The sequence below is a fragment of the Gopherus flavomarginatus genome, chromosome 2 (genome assembly GCF_025201925.1).
Source record: "Gopherus flavomarginatus isolate rGopFla2 chromosome 2, rGopFla2.mat.asm, whole genome shotgun sequence".
Taxonomy (NCBI): domain Eukaryota; kingdom Metazoa; phylum Chordata; order Testudines; family Testudinidae; genus Gopherus; species Gopherus flavomarginatus.
Genome location: NC_066618.1, coordinates 180915549 through 180933040, shown reverse-complemented (window position 1 = coordinate 180933040; position 17492 = coordinate 180915549). Strand labels below are relative to the sequence as shown.

The following is a 17492-nucleotide window of genomic DNA, read 5'->3' as shown; positions in this document are numbered from 1 at the left end:
CGCATGTAAGTAAGTACCTTGCTGAACCAGAGGCCTTAGTTTGGTGAATTACCTATTCTATTATCCTCACAAGCCTTTAAAAAAAGATCCATGTAACAGAGTTTGCAGAAGAAGAAAAAAAGTCTGAAATTACATGAGGTTCAATACTGTTGAGAGCCATTAGAGTTTAACCGGCAGGGATGGTAACCCTCAAAGTTTGATATAGCACCTAGGGTGACATCCAGGGCTACATTCTCCTTCTGTACCCATGGGAGTTCTCCCAGTCTCACTGCATGTCAATACATGAGGAAAGTGCAGAGGCATGATTGCAAAGATTTTATAAAACCATAGCTTTTAAACCTTTCACTATTAATCATGGACCAAACCATAAAGCACTCCCTGTGTAGTCGTTAGATTCTATCATCTTAACACAGGCTATTAAATCAACCCTGGATTAGGAACAATAGACTAACAGTACTACGCTAGAAAGAATTTCTCTCTCTTTTTCAAATAAGCCAACCAACATCTCAGTTTTAATTTTTCCCCTTTTTTTGAAAATCCACAAAGGTTCAACATTACCTTGTTGACTACTAGTCTGCCAAACCCCAGGTTTTAAATTAAAGTTGGCTTGAGCTAAAGGGCTCAAAAAAGCACTTGAAACCACAAAATGACTAGTTATTTTTTTTCCTTTTGTCATTTTATAATCTGAGTGGTTATAGTCAGAAAAGCAATTATGTAAAAACGTCCCCCTTTTGCCCAATATATCTGCTCCCTCTGGGGCTTTGAATCCTATCTTCTGATTTTAAAGTAGTAAAAGCTTGTTTTTGTCAACCAGCTCTGCAGAGTTAATGGAAGTGAAAGTGGAGTCTATTCTGCCTCAAATGTCATCAGCACGAAATATCAGCCAATTTCCAATTCTAGAATGAGACTCGGCACTTAACGTTTCAAATGTGCTGTACAAACATTAACAGCCCTCACATCATCACTGAGAGGGAATGAAACACCTGGCTCAATCTGAATATAGTAATTATACACTCTGTGCTAAATGGCTGAGCCTACTGCTTTTAAAATCTGTATGAATAAGATGTGCTTATTTACATTACTGGGGGCAAACTGATCACAAGGGTAACCTACTGAACAAGCATGACACATACTTTTGCAAACAGTCACTGAGGAACTAAAGCTGGTCCCAATGGAGCTAAGTTCAATGATTATACCTGTGGGATTGGATGTGGCTTCTTAAAGGGGATACAGCCTTGCATGGTGTGGAGCTGCAGCACAGTATGCAACCTAGTTGTGATTATCAGGGCTGATGAAATGCCAGTATGTTAATGCACTCGAGTGACCCCAGTGACCCCAGAGAGAGCTTCTTGGATTCACACACACACACACACACACACACACACACACACACACACACACACGCACTAACATCAAATGGGCTGGAGGCAACTGGCTGAGAACATTCTCACTTTCAGATATAAAGCTGTCACTGTACCTAACCTGTATTCCTGTAAGTAAACTTTCAGTCATGTTACCTCAGCTTTTCACAGTGATTAGGCTTTGTTTAGGATTTCGCTCATTATCTGTGTAACATAAACATTGCTTTTATTTAAGTAACTGGAATTGGCAGGGTAGGTTATTACAAAGGGATGCTTATAGTCTGGGGTGGGTGGGGGTTGCTCTTTGAGAAGGAAACTGGCTTTTGACCTTAAGGGAGGCAGAAGCAGGAATGCACAGGCAAGGGATTTGCAATGCCCTCCCTCAAACAATGCAGCTGCAAACCCATGGGTTCCCCCATAGCCTACAGACTTCCCAATCCTCCTACCAGCCTGCAAAGAAAATACTAAGTCTATGAGGAAATCCCAGTCCGATTGACTGAAGTGGAAAAATAGGGGAAAGAAGCCAAATCAGAGCTCCTGCACATGCTGATGGATGGCCTAACTGTCATTAATGGTAATGATAATGGCTACAACCCTATTACAGATCATCTTTTAGTACATGCTTTTAGGTTTCTAAGGCCTGGTCCACACTACGCAGTTAAATCGATTTTAACAGCGTTAAATCGATGTAATGCTGTACCCGTCCACACTACAATGCACTTTAAATCGATTTAAAGAGTTCTTAAAATCAATTTCTGTACTCCTCCCCAACGAGAGTAATGCTAAAATCGATATTAGCATATCGATTTAGGGTTAGTGTGGCCGCAAATCGAAGTTATTGGCCTCCAGGCGGTATCCCACACTGCACCAGTGGCCGCTCTGGACAGGTAACTGAACTCTAATGCACTGGCCAGGTATACAGGAAAAGCCCCGCGAACTTTTGAATTGCATTTCCTGTTTGGCCAGCGTGGAGCTCTCATCAGCACAGGTGACTATGCAGAGCTCATCAGCACAGATAACAATGCAGTCTCCTGAGAATAGAAAAAGAGCACACGCATGGACCGCACGAGAGGTACTGGATCTTATTACTATATGGGGAGAGGATTCAGTGCTAACAGAACTGCGTTCCAAAAGACGAAATGAAAAAACTTTTGAAAAAATTTCCGGTACCATGATGGAGAGAGGCCACACCAGGGACTCAGTGCAGTGCAGAGTGAAAGTGAAGGAGCTCAGACAAGCCTACCAGAAAACCAAAACAGCAAACGGCAGATCCGGATCAGGGCCAAAAACATGCCGCTTCTACGCTGAGCTGAATGCAATTTTAGGGGGCTGCGCCACCAGTACCCCCCCTTGTCCGTGATTTCCGAGGTGGGGGTTATAATCTCAACCATGGATGAAGATTCAGCGGAGGGGGAAGATGACAAGGAGGAAGAGGAGGAAGAGCTTGCAGAGAGCACACAGCACTCCATTCTCCCCAACAGCCAGGAGCTTTTTGTGACCCAGACGGAATTACCATCCCAGCCCTCCTAAGCCACTAGCCCAGACAGTGAAGCCATGGAAGCGACCTCTGGTGAGTGTACCTTTGTAAATATAAAACATGGTTTAAAAGCAAGCGTTTTTTAATGATTGATTTGCCATGAGGGCTTGGCATGCATTAGCAGGCATTAAAGTTACTGGAACAGTTTGTTAACATGTCTGGGGATGGAGCGGAAATCCTCCAGGGACATCTCCATGAAGCGGTCCTGGAGGTACTCCAAAAGCCTTTGCAGAAGGTTTCTGGGCAAGGCAGCCTTGTTCCGTCCACCATGGTAGGACACTTTACCATGCCATGCATGTAGCAAGTAATTGGGTATCACTGCATGACAAAGCCTAGCTGCGTATGGTCCCGGTGACTGCAGGCATTCAAGAAACATCTGTTCTTTATCTCGCTCTGTTACCCTCAGCAGAGTGATATCGTTCATGGTAACCTGGTTGAAATTCAGGAATTTAATTAAGGGGACAGAGATGGCCATTCCTACTGGGCTGCTTGCCTGTTGCTTAAAATAAATCCTTCCTTGCAGGTAGCCAAGCGGGGGAAGGGAAAGAGGGTTAATGGCGCTGAGCTTTTTAGCGTTTGGCCTGCAGGAATCTTCCCAGCTACCAGCCACGTGGTGGGGGGTGGGTGGGAGGAGAAAGGGGGGGTGATTAGCAGTGATCTGCCATTATATCAGCCATGCGGTGGGGGGAGGGGTAAAGCAATTCCAGTGTTAGGGTTTGGCGTCTGCTGCTCCTTGTTAAAGATGTAGCACAGGGAGAAGCTATATTCCTCTTTATATGCCTTACCATGACCGCATGCAAGCTGAACTGTGATGCCCGGACCTGCGTCTGTGTTGATCTGTTACACCACAGCCACAGGCACTCAATACTAAAAGAATCCAAATGCGACCTTGTAGTGAAATCACATGTGCTATGTAAGGTGAACAGTGTTGTTCACTGTGAAAGAGTATAACCACTGTTCTGTGAAATGTATCTTTTATAATCCTTCTATCACTATCTTCCCCTACTCATGCAGCTGCAAATTTTTCAAGCCTCCCTACTCCATCCCAAAAGCTAGCTCAGATAAGGCGGAGGAAGAAGAGGACACGAGATGAAATGTTCACAGAAATCATGGCAGTAACCCGCAATGAAAGAGCTCATCTGGGGGAGTGGAAGGACGTGGTAGCAAAGTACAGGAAAGATGCCAGTGAACGTGAGGACAGGAGGGACCAACATGAGGATAGGAGAGACGCTTGAGATGAGAGGTGGCGGCAGGAAGATCAGAGGTGTAGGCAGGAAGATCAGCGGTGGCGGGATGCAACGCTGGAGCTGCTGCGTGATCAAACTGACATCCTCCGACGTCTGGTGGATCTTCAGGAAGAGCAGCGGGGTCACAGAGTGCCGCTCCAGCCCATCTTTAACCACCCTCAGTACTCACCATGTTCCATATCTTCCACACGCAGATGTGTAAGAACGCGTGGGGGAAGGTTTTCTGCATCCGTCCACTCCGCCCCCGTGGACAGTCCAACCAAAAGGCTGTCATTACATTGAAATGTCCTTAATGGCCTTTTTCTTCCCTCCTATCCTCCTCCCAAACCACACCCGAGATACCTTGTTAATTCTCTGCCTCTTTTTATAATTACATGCTTTTTAAACGATAGTAACTTTATTTCCAGAAGCAAGCTGTAATCGAAGGGGGAGGGTGGGTTGCTTACAGGCAATGACTTTTAATAAAGAATACATGCTTTTTAAACGATAGTAACTTTATTTCCAGAAGCAAGCTGTAATCGAAGGGGGAGGGTGGGTTGCTTACAGGCAATGACTTTTAATAAAGAATACATGCTTTTTAAACGATAGTAACTTTATTTCCAGAAGCAAGCTGTAACTGAAGGGGGAGGGTGGGTTGCTTACAGGAGGAGTCAATAAAGGGGGGGAGGTTCATAAAGGGGAAACAAACACAACACAACAGTCACACCGTACCCTGGCCCGTGATGAAACTCGTTTTCAAGGCTTCTCTGATGCGCACCGCTTCCTGGTGAGCTCTTCTAATCGCCCTGGTGTCTGGCTGCGCGTAATCAGCGGCCACGTGATTTGCCTCAGCCTCCCACCCCGCCATAAAGGTCTCCCCCTTACTTTCACAGAGATTGTGGAGCACATAGCAAGCAGCAATAACAAAGGGGACATTGGTTTGGCTGAGGTCTGAGCGAGTGAGTAACATTCGCCAGCGGGCTTTTAAATGGCCAAATGCACATTCTACCACCATTCTGCACTTGCTCAGCCTGTAGTTGAACAGCTCCTGACCACTGTCCACGCTGCCTGTGTATGGCTTCATGAGCCATGGCATCAAGGGGTAGGCTGGGTCACCCAGGATAACGACAGGCATTTCAACATCCCCAACTGTTATTTTCTGGTCCAGGAAGTAAGTCCCTTGCTGCAGCTGTTTAAACAGAGCAGTGCTTCTGAAGACGGGAGCGTCATGAACCCTTCCTGGCCATCCCACGTGGATGTTGGTGAAACGTCCCTTGTGATCCACCAGTGCTTGCAGCACCACTGAAAAGTAACCCTTGCAGTTTATGTACTGGGTGCCCTGGTGCTCCGGTGCCAAGATAGGGATATGGGTTCCATCTATCACCCCCCCACAGTCAGGGAATCCCATTGCAGCAAAGCCATCCACTATGACCTGCACGTTTCCCAGAGTCACAACCTTTCGTAGTAGCAGCTTAATGATTGCTCTGGCTACTTGCAACACAGCAGCCCCCACAGTAGATTTTCCCACTCCAAATTGATTCCTGACTGACCGGTAGCTGTCTGGCATTGCAAGCTTCCAGAGGGTTATTGCCACTCGCTTCTCCACTGTGAGGGCTGCTCTCATCCTGGTATTATGGCGTTTCAGGGCAGGGGAAATCAAGTCACAAAGTTCAAAGAAAGTGCTCTTACGCACGCGAAAGTTCCGCAGCCACTGCGAATCGTCCCACACCTGCAAAACTATGCGGTCCCACCAGTCTGTGCTTGTTTCCCAGGCCCAAAATCGGCGTTCAGTTGGTAGAACCTCCCTCATTACCAGCAGGAGCTCCAATGCGCGGGGGCCCGCGGTTAGGGAGAAATCAATGTCCATGTCCTCATCACTCTCGTCGCTGCGCTGCCGTAGCTGCCTCCTCCTCTCCTGCGTTTTCAGTTCATGGTTCACCATAGACAGCACGAGAATGCGTGAGGTGTTTACAACGTCCACGATCGCACTACTGAGCTGAGCAGGGTCCATGCTTGCTGTGCTATGGCGTTTGCTCAGTTCACCCAGTAAAAAAAGGCGCGAAATGGCTGTCTGCTGCTTTCAGGAAGGGAGGGGTGAGGCTGTACCCAGAACCACCCGCGACAATGATTTTTGCCCCATCAGGCACTGGGATATTAACCCAGAATTCCAAGGGGCAGGGGAGACTGCGGGAACTATGGGATAGCTACAGGATAGCTACCCACAGTGCAATGCTCCGGAAATCGATGGTAGCCTAGGACCATGGACGCACACCGCCAAATTAATGTGCCTAGTGTGGATGCATAAAATCGACTTTATAATATCTGTTTTATAAAACCAGTTTACATTAATTCGAAATTATGCTGTAGTGTAGACGTACCCTAAAAGTTAATGTAGCATGTGGGTTCTTAACTAATGACTGGCTGCAAGTTACTGGGCTCAGTAGAGGGTTACTGGCTAAAATGTAATGGCCTGTGATATTCAGGAGTAGATGAGCTAATGGTCCCTTCTGGCCTTAAAGTCCACTAATCTATGAATTACATTTTAAGCACAAATTCTAAACCCAATCTAGCTGTTACGTGGACGTTTCTAAATCACTATCATGCATGTGCATTGTTGTCTCCAAGGAGCCCACTGACGGACATTAGTTAAGTTTCAATAATATTCACTAAGTTTCACAGGTTTTTCTGAAGATAAATGGATCTATTGTGAGTTTATGTTGGAGTACAGTAAAAAAAGCTAAGGAGTTTACTGTGAAAGAAGGAGGCAGTATAAGCAAAATAATCAATCTCAATTGCTCCAGAAATGCTACAGTTTGATCAGGGAACAAAAGAGATGCTCAGTACGTTCACCAAAAATATATCCCAAAAAGGGAGGACTTTTCGCTTATGATACGATGCAGAGCTGGTTGGAAAGCAAAAGATATTTCCTCAATTTTCATCCAAATTTCAGAATTTTCCAACCAGTTCCAGTGAGACAGGAAATGCTTTTCTCTTAAGCCTGTTCTTCAACCATTCCTATGTGGCTTACGACTCACGCCAGTTAAGAGGTAGGCAAGACTATGTGTGTGCTCTATGATGTTCAAGCTAGGCTTTTTTAAATGAACAAAATACCATTAACTGATGGAAAGATGGGGATATATTGCAAAATTTAAAAAATAAAAAGTCAACACTGGTGATAAGATGCCTGAGATCAAATTTAAATCTATTAGCTCTGCTTTTGTATCATCGAGCAGCTCTAACAAGAGTTTAAAAGGTACACTCCATCCTTCCATGTGCACAACTCACTTTCACACCAAGAAACCTAGCAGCATATTTCCCTGAAGTCTAGCCTAATAATGTGATTCTTTGGGTAAAAATTGTACTATGCTTTTTCTGAATTACAGAAGAGAATCCATCACCGCTTCTTAGTCAAACCTGGACTAAAAATGCACGCACAGAGTGGTGTAAATGGTAGTGTTTCAGTACTTAGCAATGTTTGTTAAATATCTGATATTTCATGCCAGCAGCATACTTCTAGGCAAATGTTACTCTGCAGCAGATCACTGGTCCAAAGGATCTGAGGTGAAATCGTGGCCTCATTGAAACAATGTCACTAAATTTCAATGAGGCCAGGATTTCACCCATGGACTCAGGAAGTCTCTAGTAAAAGCAAATGTTACATGAACATTCTTCTCTCAGGCTCTTGTAAACGTAGTATGCTTCTCTGTGCTTATTTCATTTTATTTTGGCCATGCCCCTTTTGTGCTTTTTCACATATCAAAGCAAATGAAAGATCTTAAGAGAAAAGATGTCTGATCTCCAGAGAAAACAAATGCTGCAAAAATTACCTGCAATACTAGATACCCTGGAAACATCTTGAGACTGAGAAGAGCGGTTTCGATTCTGCTGCCTGCGCCTGCTTGTGGCTGACCGAGTGGTCCGAACATGAACCTCACTCACTTTGAAAAAGGCCACCATGAAAGGCTGCTTGTCATAAGGGCCATTTCGGCCTATCAGGCCTGCTGCTCTAGGGTTTACACTGAGACCTTCAAATGGAACAACAACAACAAAAGAAAGAAAAAAGGTGTGTTAAAAAAATCAGTCTTGAATAATTTTTGCTAGCAACACAGACACAGCTGCTCTCCCACAAGTAGCATTCCCTTTCCCCTTCTTTTTGGTTCTCTCTCCTCCTTTACCCCCTCTGCCATAGCCTGTTGTCTTCATGACGTTCTTTAACTTGGACTCTGAGCTCCTCAGAGCAGGGACCTTCTGAATTCTTATAGCATCTCTAATGCTGTGTATAGGCATTGGTATATTACACATATATAATTAAATGCCTAAATCTGTTGTAAAATTAGTGATGACACTTCTGAGCCACCAAGAATAGAGACATTAAGGAGAAAACCCTGGGAAATTTTGAGGGGAAAAAGGCTGGATACCTTTCCCAAAAAGAGTTTAGAGTTGGGGCACAGTATCATATCAGTAGCTCCTACAGATAGGTGGAAACTAGCATTCAACATTTTTTTTGGCAAAAGACACTGGACAGTCTCTGATCTCTTGCTTGAGTTTTATGGAGGAACTCCAAATAGGATGAAGAAAATGGAAAGAAGTGGAAGGCAGACATGATTCCACACCACTCCATGTTGTCATTCCTTTCTTACATTCTCCTTCCCCATCTTCCATCCTTTTCTTCCACCTTCCCACCACCAACCTCCCTTCTTCCATCTTTCAAAGTTGCCATGTATTGTAAATGTTACTGTTTCTTCTGCAGCTCTCAGTCCCACAGTCCGCAAAGCCATTCCCACACGTGGAATCTGATTAATTGCATCTCATGGTTAGAGTACTACACTGGGAGACAAACTCATGAGTTCTATCCCTAGTTGTGCTACTGACACTCCATGTCATGCTAGACAAGCTACATCTGTGCATCAGCTTCTCCATCTGTAAACTGATGACCATAATACTTCCCTACCCCACAGCACTATTGCAAGGCTTAATTAGGACCTGTAATGTGGATCACAATCCTTAGTGCTTTTCATTCATGTTAGTGAAATTTCTGCAGCTGCTTCTTTCTGGAGGCAATGCTTTTATCAGCAACTGATAGACTGAAGGAAGTGGGTGAAACCCTGGCTTCACTGGAGTCAATGATAGATGTGCATTACCCTCTGATGTTTTTAAGGCCAGCTCAGTAGGAAGGATTCTGAGGTGGCAGAAACAACAATTACAGCAAATCTAACATCAGTTTTAAAGCCACTGCACATCTTAAAAGTGGACCTCTTTTTTTAAAAAGTTACACTGGAAAATGTTTCCATCAGTTAGAAAAAATAATAAAAAAAAAAACTTATTTGGCTGGATTTTCAGAGGTGCGGAGGTCAAAGGGAGCATCAGAAATGGAGAGTATCTGCAAGCCAGGCCACTTATGTATGGGGAAAGTGGCATTCCTATGGGCTAACTATGCCAGGATCTACATATGTAATTCATACAACAGAAAGAACTCAAAGTACTCGAAGTATTTTAGATAGCCACATAGAAGACCATCAGACAGACAGTAAGTAGCCTTCAATCTGTGCACTTGAATGCATTGCCTAGTCTATCACATCACAGTTGTACGCTTAGATACATTACCCAGACCATCACATTAGGGCTGATGGCTATAAACAATTAACAAAGACAATCACTTGCCAGATGAATCAAGTAAGTTGGTCTGTAACCTACCATCCCTGGTCACCACACTCAGCTGGAGCCCCATGTTGTGCTGAGGGTTCATCACCCACATGTTACTGGTGGCAGTGATGTCAAACTCCAGCCAGCCTTCTTCTGAGGCCCACACTGCTCTGGTATCCAGCAAAAAAAGATCAGAATCTCTGCAAAAGAGAACGGGAACATGAGGGGGGTTCCAGATTTCCCCATGTGCTTCCACTATCACAGTAGTGGGAAGGATCGAAATTAAAATATTGCTCATTTGTTACTATAATTTCATCATGAAAAGGCATGTGCTTCTGCACATAAAGTTCAAAATGTTACAAAAATGTAGCTGTTTTCTAGGCTTGTGGAACCCATACCAGTTACAGAAATGCTAATACTTAGGATTGTGTGTTAGTAACTGGATTTTAAGCCTTACTCCAGTGAGGCCTGGATGTAAATAGAGTCTAGCAAGGCTGCCCAGAGGATTCAGGGGGCCCGGGGCAAAGCAATTTCAGGGGCCCCTTCCATTAAAAAAAGTTGCAATACTATAGAATACTATATTTTCATGGGGGCCCCTAAGGGCCTGGGGCAAATTGCCTCCCCCCCCAGCCCTGGAGTCCAGATTGTACAGTGGCCAAAAGTTATTACCATGTCTATCTGTTTTCTAATATTTATCCCTATTTATGTAAAGGGCTACAGTTCTTATGTGTGATAAGCCAATATTGCAACAGTAATTTGGATCTCTGACACCAATCCTATCACTATTTCTTTTGCAAAAACACATTACAATTAATAAGAGCATAAGGAAAGTGAGAAAACAGGTTACCTGTCCCGCTTCTCCCATCAAAGATTAATTACGGAAAAAGTTTTGTTTGAGTTACATTTTATTTTTGGCCAAATGCTGTGTCATATTGCCCAGCAGTTTGGTTTACATGAGATCACACATGGAAAACCAGGCACGTCAGTATACTGGGTTTCTTAGTGCAGCTACTTTTTATAGTGGAAAAGCTTTGCTCCTCCCTCTGCTAGTAACCACACTCTGGGTTGACTCAGCAGCCTTTCCACAGGGGAAATTCTGTGACCTTCACTTCCAGTAGTAGCAAGTGGTGGGGCTGGTTAGCTGCTGTATGCTTTGGAAAAACTCTGTGGTTGCAAGATTTGGGCTTCACCAGGCATGCTGTGTACCCTGGAGCACAACGATTGTAAAGGGATTAACTGCTGCATCAGCCCAGAATCTTAATAAATCTTCCAGATTGGTCCCTGGCACCCTCTGAAGTAGGCTACACAGGTGCAAGTCAGTCCTCTTTTAGTCCCTGCGCTGTGTCTCTCCTCTGAATTTCCCTCTTCAATCTGCTTCCTGTAAACCATCTCTGCCCTCCTCCACCCTAACATGCTTCAGCCTGCCTTCCTCTCACCCCCAAACCCTAAATAAAAGACACATTACTTCCACCCAAAACAAATGTGTTTGGTCACAAAACTATTCGGAAACATGTACGGAGCAAACCTATGCTTTCACAAACACTCATAAAACATCAAATTAACAAGGAGCATGGACAGATCACACTGAAATTCAGGGCCTGATTTGCCACTATCTTGCATTTTAGGAAACCTTTTACATATGTGTGGAGTGAGTGAAAAGTGGTGTAAAATGTGACCAAATCAAAATTCTCCATTTTACACAATACTAGCTTTTTATACCCACTTTGCACAGGTATGAATGGTCACATAAGGCGAGAAAAACACAAGAAAAATCAGGCTCTTCAATTCAACTAATTGTTCATAAATAGATTTACAGATTATTCAATAGGCCTGAGTTAATTTTTTTTAACTGTCAAAAAAAAAATTTCCTCTAAAAATTCTCACCATTTTCCAGCCAGCACTACTATTCCACTAGCTCTTCTTCTTGGTACAGGTTTATGAAGTCAACTATTGAAGTATTATTCCACAGATGTTATAGGTGACACTAGTAGAAGCACCTATAATTAAGGTAGCCTGACACTTACCACTATAAGGCCTGTTTTCAGCTGTTGTAACTTTATCAAAATAACTACTTGTGCTGACATTTTAATTTTCAAGAAAAAAAATGCTTTAGCTGTTTCCAGGAACAAAATTAGGAGAAAATGTTTTCCTCATGTTAAAAAATGTTTCCAGTCATTTCACAAAGAAGCCCTAATACTTCATGCTTTGGAGCAGGGATTTGAAATTTGGCAGAGGCCTGCTCTAAGTAGGGATGTGCCTTTTGCTCTCCCTGTGAAAATTTACCAAAATTTGTCCATGCTCAGTAAAGACTCAGGCCTGGTCTACACTATGCATTTAAACCGATTTTAGCAGCGTTAAACCGATTTAACGCTGTACCCGTCCACACTACCAGGCTCTTTATATCGATATAAAGGGCTCTTTAAATCGGTTTCTGTACTCCTCTCCGACGAGAGGAGTAGCACTGAAATCGGTATTACCATATCGGATTAGGGTTAGTGTGGCTGCAGATCGACGGTATTGGCCACAGTGCACCGTTACCGCTCTGGACAGCAATCTGAACTCGGATGCAGTGGCCAGGTAAACAGGAAAAGCCCCGTGAAATTTTGAATTTCATTTCCTGTTTGCCCAGCATGGAGCTCTGATCAGCACGGGTGGCGATGCAGTCCCAAATCCAAAAAGAGCTCCAGCATGGACCGTACAGGAGATACTGGATCTGATCGCCGTATGGGGAGACAAATCTGTTCTATCAGAGCTCTGTTACAGAAGACGAAATGCCAAAGCGTTTGAAAAAAATCTCCAGGCTACACAGTGCTGCGTGGCAAGCATAATGGAAAGCCAAAGAATCAAATGGACGGTCATGGAGGGAGGGAGGGGGGACTGAGGACTCCAGCTATCCCACAGTCCACAGCCGTCTCTGAAAAGTATTTGCATTCTTGGCTGAGCTCCCAATGCCTGTAGGTTCAAACACATTATCCGGCGTGGTTCAGGGTATAGCTCGTCAATGTACCCCCCCCCACGTGAAAGAAAAGGGAAAAAAAATCGTTTGACTTTTTTTAATGTTACCCTATGTCATCCTATGTTTACTGAATGCTGCTGGTAGACGCGATGCTGCGGCAGTAAAGAGCAGTATTCACTCCTCTTCCCTCCGCGGTGGCAGACGGTACAATATGCTTGATAGCTGCTGAATACCCCTGGCTGGCCTCAGGTGAGGCCGGCCGGGGGGGCGGGGCGGGGAGCCTGGGTAAAAATAGGAATGATTCCTGGTCATTCCCAGTAGATGGTACAGAACGGCTGGTAACCATCTTCATCATAGCAACTGGGGGCTGAGCTTCAATCAGCCCCCTCCCTTTCATGTGTAAAGAAAAGATTCTGTACTGCCTGGACTATCATAGCAGCGGGATGCTGGGCTCCTCTCCCCCACACCGCTTAATGTCCTGCCTGGACTATCACAGCAGCTGGAGGCTGCCTCCCCCTCATTTTATCTCACTAGCAAGTCACTGTTTCTTATTCCTGCATTCTTTATTACTTCATGACATAAATGGGGGGGACACTGCCACAGGAGCCCAGGAAGGTTGGGGAGGAGGGAAGCAACGGGTGGGGTTGTTGCAGGGGCAACCCCCATAATTGGCATGCAGCTCATCATTTCTGCGGGATCTGACACGGAGCAGCTGTGCTCTCTGGTTCTCTGATACACTGGTTCTCTAGTACTCTTGCCCCATATTCTAGGCAGGACTGACTATTTTTAGATACCATAAAGGAGGGATTGACTCGGGGAGTTATTCCCATTTTTGCCTTTGCGCCCCCAGCCGACCTCAGCCAGGGGCATTCATGATAGCAGCAGATGGTACAGACGACAGATAGCCGTCATCTCATTGCCAATTTACAATGGCAGCAGACGGTACAGAACGACTGATAACCGTCTCTGCTATCATGCAAAAGCAAATGAATGCTGCTGTGTAGCGCTGCAGTATCGCCTCTGTCAGCGGCATCCAGTACACATACGGTGACAGTAAAAAAAAAGCTGAACAGTCTCCATGGTTGCCATGCTATGGTGTCTGCCAGGGCAATCCAGGGGAAAAGGGCACGAAATGATTGTCTGCCGTTGCTTTCCCGGAGGAAGGAATGACTGACAACATTTACCCAGAACCACCCGCGACAATGATTTTTGCCCCATCAGGCACTGGGATCTCAACCCAGAATTCCAAGGGGCGGGGGAGACTGCGGGAACTATGGGATAGCTACGGAATAGCTACCCACAGTTCAACGCTCCGGAAATCGACGCTAGCCTCGGACCATGGACGCACACCACCGAATTAATGTGCTTAGTGTGGCCGCATGCACTCGACTTTATACAATCTGTTTTACAAAACCGGTTTATGTAAAATCGGAATAATCCCGTAGTGCAGACGTACCCTCAGAGTTTAGCAGCTAAATTCTCTGAAGATTCCATCTGCACCAAGGATGCTTCATCCCCACATAACACCTACATGGCAATCTGACTGTTTGTATGCCACCCCCACAGAGCAACAGAGTATGCACCGTCATATGGCTACACGGCAGAACAGAACTTTCCCTGCAATTGCTCCTCCTGTCAGTTGAAGGCCACTGTGGATCCATGTCCCAAAACTACAAGCAGCCCCTCCTGTGCTTTCAGGCTTCCCTGCTGGCATCCAGGCAGCATGGAGAAGAAAGCCTAACTGAAATGCAGAAGGATGAGGAGTGAGACAGACTGAGAAAGGGACAAGCTGGAGTGGTCAGGCTTGGGAAGGATGGGAACAGAAACGGGTCTGTAACCACTACAGCACACTACCCTTGAGAAACTAGTATTAAGCCCAGGATTCCCAAGTCTCAACATTCCTCTGCTGTCTGAAAATACCTGTGAAACCCACTGGCAAAATGTGCATCTGTCTCATCCTCCTCCTGTGGTTATAGACCCCCACAGAGAATAATGACCTACTACCACCACCAATTATTCTGTTAGCTCAGATGGCAGAGGGAGGTCTACGTTGCAAATCTAAAGGTTCTAACCCTGCTGATAGCTAGTGGGGCAAATATGGTTCTCCATGAGTAATTTTCTACATTTTTGCAAAAACAAACTGAAAAATGTCACCAGTGCTAAGATCGTACAATCAAGTACTTGAAACTAAATAAATGCCAAAAATAAGGTTGCCTGTGCAGCCTTAATTTTGTCCCCATCTGTGTATGCATGATTGCTCAGAAATTAATCAGGGTTGTGCAGCAAACGAGGCCGCTGCCCATAAGCTCCTTGCCTCACTTACAGAAGAAGTTGGAAGGTGTGTAGTGAATGAGGCAGGGGATGGCAGGAAGAGAAAGGAAGGTCTGATGGTTAAGGCAGCTGAAAGCTGCCCTGAGGAACAGGATTCTATCCCTGCCTCTGCCCAGGGGCGGCTCTAGGTATTTTGCCGCCCCAAGCATGGCAGGCAGGCTGCCTTCGGCGGCTTGCCTGCAGGAGGTCCCCGGTCCCGTGGATTTGGCAGCACGCCTGCGGGAGGTCCGCTGAAGCCGCGGGACCAGCAGACTCTCCGCAGGCATGTCGCCGAAGGCAACCTGCCTGCCGCCCTCGTGGCGACTGGCAGAGCACTCCCTGTGGCTTGCCGCCCCAGGCATGTGCTTTGCGTGCTGGTGCCTGGAGCTACCCCTGCCTCTGCCACTATTCAGTCACTGAAGCCAAATTTTTCACAGGTGGCCACTAAATACCTTTTCCTCATTTCCTGAGTGCCCAACTTGAAATACCTGAGGCCAGATTTGTGGAAGCGCTGAACACTCACAGCTGCAATAGAAGTCAATTGAGCCCAGTTCTGAATATATGAAGTGCTGCAAAATGCTAAATACTCAGAAAAGTTAGGCCCTTAACCATCTCAAATTGGGCACCCAAAATTAGTGGACATGTTTTACTTTAATCCAGGGGTCAGCAACCTTTCAGAAGTGGTGTGCCGAGTCTTCATTTATTCATTTTAATTTAAGGTTTTGCGTGCCAGTAATACATTTTAACTTTTTTTAGGTTTCTCTCTATAAGCCTATATATAATTAACTAAACTACTGTTGTAGGTGAAGTAAACAAAGTTTTCAAAATGTTTAAGAAGCTTCATTTAAAATTAAATTAAAATGCTGATCTTAAGCCGCTGGCCTGCTCAGCCCACTCCTGGCCTGGGGTTCAGTTCACCTAGGCCAGCAGCGGGCTGAGCAGGGCCTGCGGCCGGAAACTCAGGTTGGCAGCGGGCTGAGCGGGGCCGGTGGCTGGGACCCCAGCTGGCAAGGGGCTGGCAGTCAGAACCTCACACTGGCGGTGGACTGAGCGGGGCCAGCAGCCAGAACCCCAGACCAGTGGCGGGCTGAGTGGGGTCAGCACCCCAGACCAGCAGCGGGCCGAGCTGCTCAGCCGTCTGATGGTCTGGGGTTCCATCCGCTGGCTCCTGCCAGCCAGGGTCCCGGCTGCCAGCCCCACTCAGCCCACTGCCAGTCTGGGGTTCTGGCTGCCGGCCCTTTGCCAGTTGAGGTCCCGGCCGTCGGCCCCACTCAGCCCGCTGCCAGCCTGGGGTCCCGGCCCTGCCCACATACAGTAGGTACCTACCTTCTCCCTAGTTCTGGCCCATTCTCTTCCTCTGTCTCTCTCTGCATTGAGCTGAGGATGGGGGTGCACTGAGCACAGGGCTGAGGGTGAAGGAGCAGGCTAGGGGTTGGGGTGAAGGGTCTAGCCAGGAGTTAGAATGACGGAGGGGGATCAGGGTTGGGGCAGGAGGTTTGGGTGTAAAGCGATTATCTGGGCAGCTCCCATTTGGTGCAAGGGGTAAAGGTGGGAATGTGTGTGGGGGGTGGTGCAGAAGCTCCCATTTGGTGCTCAGGATAGGGACGTGGGGGCTACAAGAGTCAGGGCAGGAGGTGTAGGGGGGCTGGGTATGTGGGGGGAGTGCAGGAGTCAGGGCAGAGGGTGTGGGGAGTGAAGGAGTCAGGGCATGGGGTGTTGGGGGGCTGGGTATGTGTGGAGGGTTCAGGAGTCAGGGATGGGGTCGTGAGTGGGATGCAGGGAGCTGGGGTGCAAGGGGGCTGCAGGGGTCAGGGCAGAGGGCTGGGGGGGTGGGCTGGGATCAGGCGGGTGCTCCCAGCCCCCTGCCCTGAGCGGCTCACAGCACGGGGCTGGAGGGATATGCCCCGCTCCTACCCTCCTTCCCCAAGGCCCCACTCCTGCCTCTCTTCCCTGCCTCCTTACCGGTATGAGCAGCAAGGGCGCTGGGGCTGCTCTTCTCCCCTCCCTCGCAAGGGCCACTGGCAGCAGGAGGGGAGAGGAGGTAGGGCTCAACACAGCACGCTGGGGGAAGAGGCGGGGAAGGGAGAAGCTTGGGTGTTGGCAGAGCCTGCTGTACAGCAGCAGCCGGCACCCAAGCTTGCTTCTGCCCCTGCCAGAGAGAGTGGTAGGTGGGGGGCAGAGAAGAGTGAGCTGGGTCGGGTAGCATTTTTAATGGCACACTGCTGCTGGCCAGGGTCCAGCTCAGCCCACTGCTGGGGTTCAGCAGCGGGCTGAGCGGGACCCCGGCAGGCAGCGGCGTGCCATTAAAAAAATCAGCTTGTGTGCCATCTTTGGTACACGTGCCGACCCCTGCTTTAATCTGTTGGTGCCTCCGTTCCTCATTTGCAAAATTGGGGTAGTGAAGATTGATTAAGGTTTGTGAAACACTCAGATTCTATCATGAGGAGCGCTATAAAAAA

At 46.8% G+C, this 17492-nt stretch overlaps 1 protein-coding gene across 1 annotated transcript in view; it reads right to left on the bottom strand.

Annotated features, from left to right (window-relative positions):
- Positions 1 to 17492, bottom strand: part of BMP6 (bone morphogenetic protein 6) — a 169093-nt gene that overhangs the window by 9480 nt on the left and 142121 nt on the right. Inside the window, exons 3-4 of the mRNA XM_050940083.1 lie at positions 9819 to 9967; positions 7952 to 8149 (exon numbers count right to left, since the gene is read on the bottom strand). Coding sequence (XP_050796040.1) covers positions 7952 to 8149; positions 9819 to 9967 — 347 coding nt within the window. The remainder of the gene's footprint in view (positions 1 to 7951; positions 8150 to 9818; positions 9968 to 17492) is intronic.